The following is a 4,137-nucleotide window of genomic DNA, read 5'->3' on the forward strand; positions in this document are numbered from 1 at the left end:
AGTGGGGCTGTACTGGCTAGATGGAGCCGATTGTGAGCGTTACTTCCCAACTCCACATTCAGTGACTTCACATTGTAGCTTGAGATCAGCTGTGTGGGAGAATTTATACCAGGAACATAGCAAATCCTTTAAATCAGGAAATCAGTTCCCCTCTCCACCCTGAGAGCTAGTTTATCATCATGGCTGTTCAGACTGCAATCATGTCCTCATGTTTTGTTTTGTTTTTAAACTTGATGAAAGGTGACTTTTTTTCTGGTTCACTTTATTGGGAACTGGTGGACAGAGTGGTTAGCCTTTGAGTAGATAATAAGGACATAAATTGTCTGAAGCAATTTTAAGAACACTAATAAAACCAGCTAAGAGTCTGCTTTTTTATTATTGTTGTGTGCTGGCAATTCTAAACCATGTCTGATAAAATACACCTCCCCAAAAAACTTTTGCTCATTTAAGTTCTAAACAATTGCTGTAGTAACTGTTGAGTTTTGATAATATATATATAATATATATATATTTTAATAGAGTTTATTTTTTTAGAGTAATTTTAGATTCACAACAAAATTGAGTGGGAGGTACAGAGATTTCCTGTATTCCCCCTTCCCCACACATACACAGCCTCCCCCATTATCAACATCTGGCATTTGTAAACCTATACCAAAACATCATCACTCAATGTCCACAGTTTGCATTAGGGTTCATTCTTGGTGTTGCACATTCTATGGGCTGTGACAAAAATAGAATGACACATATCTACATTTTAGTATCTACAATATGGAATAGTTTCACAGCCCTAAAAATCCTCCATGTTCTACCCGTTCTTTCCTTTTTGATCTTTTTATCGTCCCCCTAGTTTTGTCTTTTCCAGAATGTCTTATAGTTGGAATCATACAGAATGTAGCCTTTTCAGGTTGGCTTCTTTCAAGTAGTAATATGCATTTAAGATTCCTTCATGTCTTTTCATGACTTAATATTTCATTTCTTTTTAGTGTTGAATAATATTTCATTGTTGGAGGTACCACAGTTTATTTATCCATTCACTTACTGAAGGACATCTTGGTTTCTTCCAAGTTTTGGTAATAATGAATAAAACTGCTATAAACACCTGGGTGCAAATTTTTGTGTAGACAGTTTTCAGCTCATCCAGGTAAATACTAAGGACTGCAATTGCTGAATTGTATGGTAAGGGTGTGTTTAGTTTTATGAGGAATTGTCAAACTATCCTCCAAACTGGCTCTACCACTTTGCATCTCCCCCAGTAATAAATGAGAGTTTTGCTCCACATCCTTGCCAGCATTTGGTGGTGTCAGTATTTTGGATTTTGGCCCTTCTAATACTGCAATTCAGACTAACTTCTAGGTCCTTCACATTTTCTCCAAACCCCAAAGGACCCCAATCACCAAAAAGAATACATTACTGGTGGTAACACATAAAACAACAATAACAAAGAAACTACTCTGTCTTGGAGTTACACATTTATGTCTGCCTCCACCTTATATAGTGACTCCATAATAGTGGAATCCTATTCATCTCTTTCTTCCTAGCTCACCGCTTTTACATAGGAACTAAAGAAATTAGACTTCCCCATAGTTCAACTTTGGATGTGTTATTCTTAAACCAAAAAAAGTGCATGTATATTCTCCTAAAATATCCAGTCTTTTCCAATTTCCTTCCATTTGTTGATTTCATTCCATTCACTCAAATCACCTTCTCTACTAACAGTCACCTGTTGAAATTCGACACATTTCACAAGGCACCACTTTAAACTCACTCATGCATTTCCCCTGAATACTTCGCTTCACCTTTCCCTCTCCTGAATTACATATCTACTTTCCTGAGTTTCTTGTTCCAGTCTTCCACATTATAGATTTTTTTTTTATTATTGCATTGGTTATAACTACTTTTCAAGGGGAGGTTCTGAGTTGTTCTTATCAATTCATCACTTGGTATATTGAACGCTCAATCTCTGGTTAAAGAACAAATCAGTCAGAAAACTGGCAATGAGCTTTATTAGAATCTGCTTTAGGGTCTTCTGGGGATTAAGGAATCAGAAGAGAAAAGGTGTGGATCTCTTCACTTTAGTGTTTTGAAACATTAAGAAACAAATGAATGAAAAATTATACTTGATTTATGTAGAATTTGTCTTGGGGGTTAATTACTTTCTGTATTTGTATCATAATCTTGAGGAAAAGTCAACGCATATGTCATTGGCTTTGGACGAGGTGGCTTTGTAATTTTTTTACGTGCTTCCAGTTCCACGATATTGAGGCAACAATATCTCCCATTTTCACATAGTACTTGACGTATTTCACTTATTTTGCATATTTTCCTGCAGTGTCCTTGTATATATTCACCCCAGCATTTCTTAAGTTGTTCAGTTACTGTGCACATAAAGAACAATAGGCCAACGTCAGTGTTTGAGACCAAAAGGCAACTTTGAACATGGGGTGGATAGAAAATGTTTGCAGGGATTAGGTGTATGGGAGATCCACAAGGCATATACCCAAAATATCCCACAAAGGATGCCCCAAGAAGATAAACCTCAGTGTTTATGTCTAACTCATTTCTCATATTTAGTTCCTCCAAGATTTTGGGCTTTCAGCCAACATCTGGTGGACTCCACCAAGAGCATCAGATCTTGTTTGGGAAAATAAAGGACCTGAATTCTTTAGGCTATGACACTATGCTCCATCTGGGAACCTCAGCAAATCTACCTCCATTTGAATGTTCTCAGGATACTACTTTTTTACTATTGCCCCACCTCTGATACTCAGACAATAATAATTTCTTTACTATGTATGTATGTCTGAGTCGAACTATGCTCTTGGGTTCAGGCTCACTACCATGGTCAAGAATAACGTCCTTATTGTCCAGTCACGTATATTTTCCCCTCAATAATCTTCCTCCCCTATTAATTCGTAGCATTGTACATTCTGTCAATGCATATCTTCCTTTGGCTTTACGTCATCACAATAATCTTGATTTTATCCCTCTACAACTCCTCATTTTTCCTCCACCTCCATAGGCAAGAATGTCTCTAATGTTCAGCTCTAGACCTTTGCTCACCTTGATATATATTCTTTCCTTTAGTGATCTGAAATATTTTCAATGACCTAAAAGTTAGGATGTTCAAATTTTGGCTCCGGGGCTTGTACAATCTCCTGGAATAGATCTTAGAAGATGAAGACTGAAAACAAAGATGCTGTCTCCAACCCCAGATTCTAGAGCTCCTTTGATTCTTAAGAGTTTAGGGGGCCAGGGACAGACCATTACTATTCCTATAATAAGAGACAAATGTAAGAGATCTGGTTTTGAAAGAGAAAGGAAAACTAATTTTTAAGTTCTTAGTATGTGCCAAGCTAGATGTTTCACAAATGTTATATAATTTAACAAAGCCCCCATGAGCCAGAAATCATTATCTCCACAAGTGACAAAACAGGCTCAGAGAGTCTTCACCATTTATTGAAAGTTGACAAACTAGCAGTAAACACTGAAGCCACGTTTCTCAAAACTGACTCCAAAGTCTGTGCTTCTTCCACTATTTACACAGTGTAGTAATATAGACTAATAAATATGGAATATGATTGGGTGCCAGAGTAAAAACTGTATCCACAGAAATAAGGGCATCCCTAGATATTGAGCTCATTTCTTTCTATAATGCGACCTTCCCAGAGGAAATTAGGATCTCTTTTCAGCTCCAAGTACTCCTTTTTAAGACTAGTACCATGGTAGAAGGCCTTAGGAAGAGGGAATTTCTGATGATGTTGGGTAGACTTCAGCTATCTCTAGTGGATCTATCTTATTATACTGTGACTTATGAAATTACCTCAGGTTCTTAAAAATATTCCATCCCATTGTTGATTTGCGTGAGTCCCTGGGAAGCTCTGGATTACCTGTGGATTTCTGGAATAGCAGAATTGCAATGATCAGGATGAGTTTCATGGCCAGGCTTCTCAAAGGAGGTGGCAGCCAAAGCTCTTGGTCCAGTGAATTGCACACCATGTCACCTTCCTCAGAGACTTGAATTCTTATGCACTGAACCAGAACACATGGTACGATATGAAGTGTGCCCCCAAACCTCTGAACTGTGGAATTTGCATCATGTGGGCAGGCACAGGAAATTTGAGGTCACCCATTTTACCC

General features: G+C 37.7%; 1 protein-coding gene across 1 annotated transcript; it reads right to left on the bottom strand.

The window, feature by feature from the left end:
• Positions 1-2,145: 2,145 nt before the first annotated feature.
• DEFB127 (defensin beta 127) lies at positions 2,146-3,936 on the bottom strand. The gene is made up of 2 exons (XM_006922031.1): positions 3,888-3,936; positions 2,146-2,375 (listed from the first exon to the last, which is right to left on the bottom strand). Exons 1-2 carry the CDS (start codon positions 3,934-3,936, stop codon positions 2,146-2,148), a joined length of 279 nt encoding a protein of 92 aa, XP_006922093.1.
• Positions 3,937-4,137: the final 201 nt, after the last annotated feature.

Source organism: Pteropus alecto, unplaced genomic scaffold (genome assembly GCF_000325575.1).
Source record: "Pteropus alecto unplaced genomic scaffold, ASM32557v1 scaffold45, whole genome shotgun sequence".
Taxonomy (NCBI): Eukaryota; Metazoa; Chordata; class Mammalia; order Chiroptera; family Pteropodidae; genus Pteropus; species Pteropus alecto.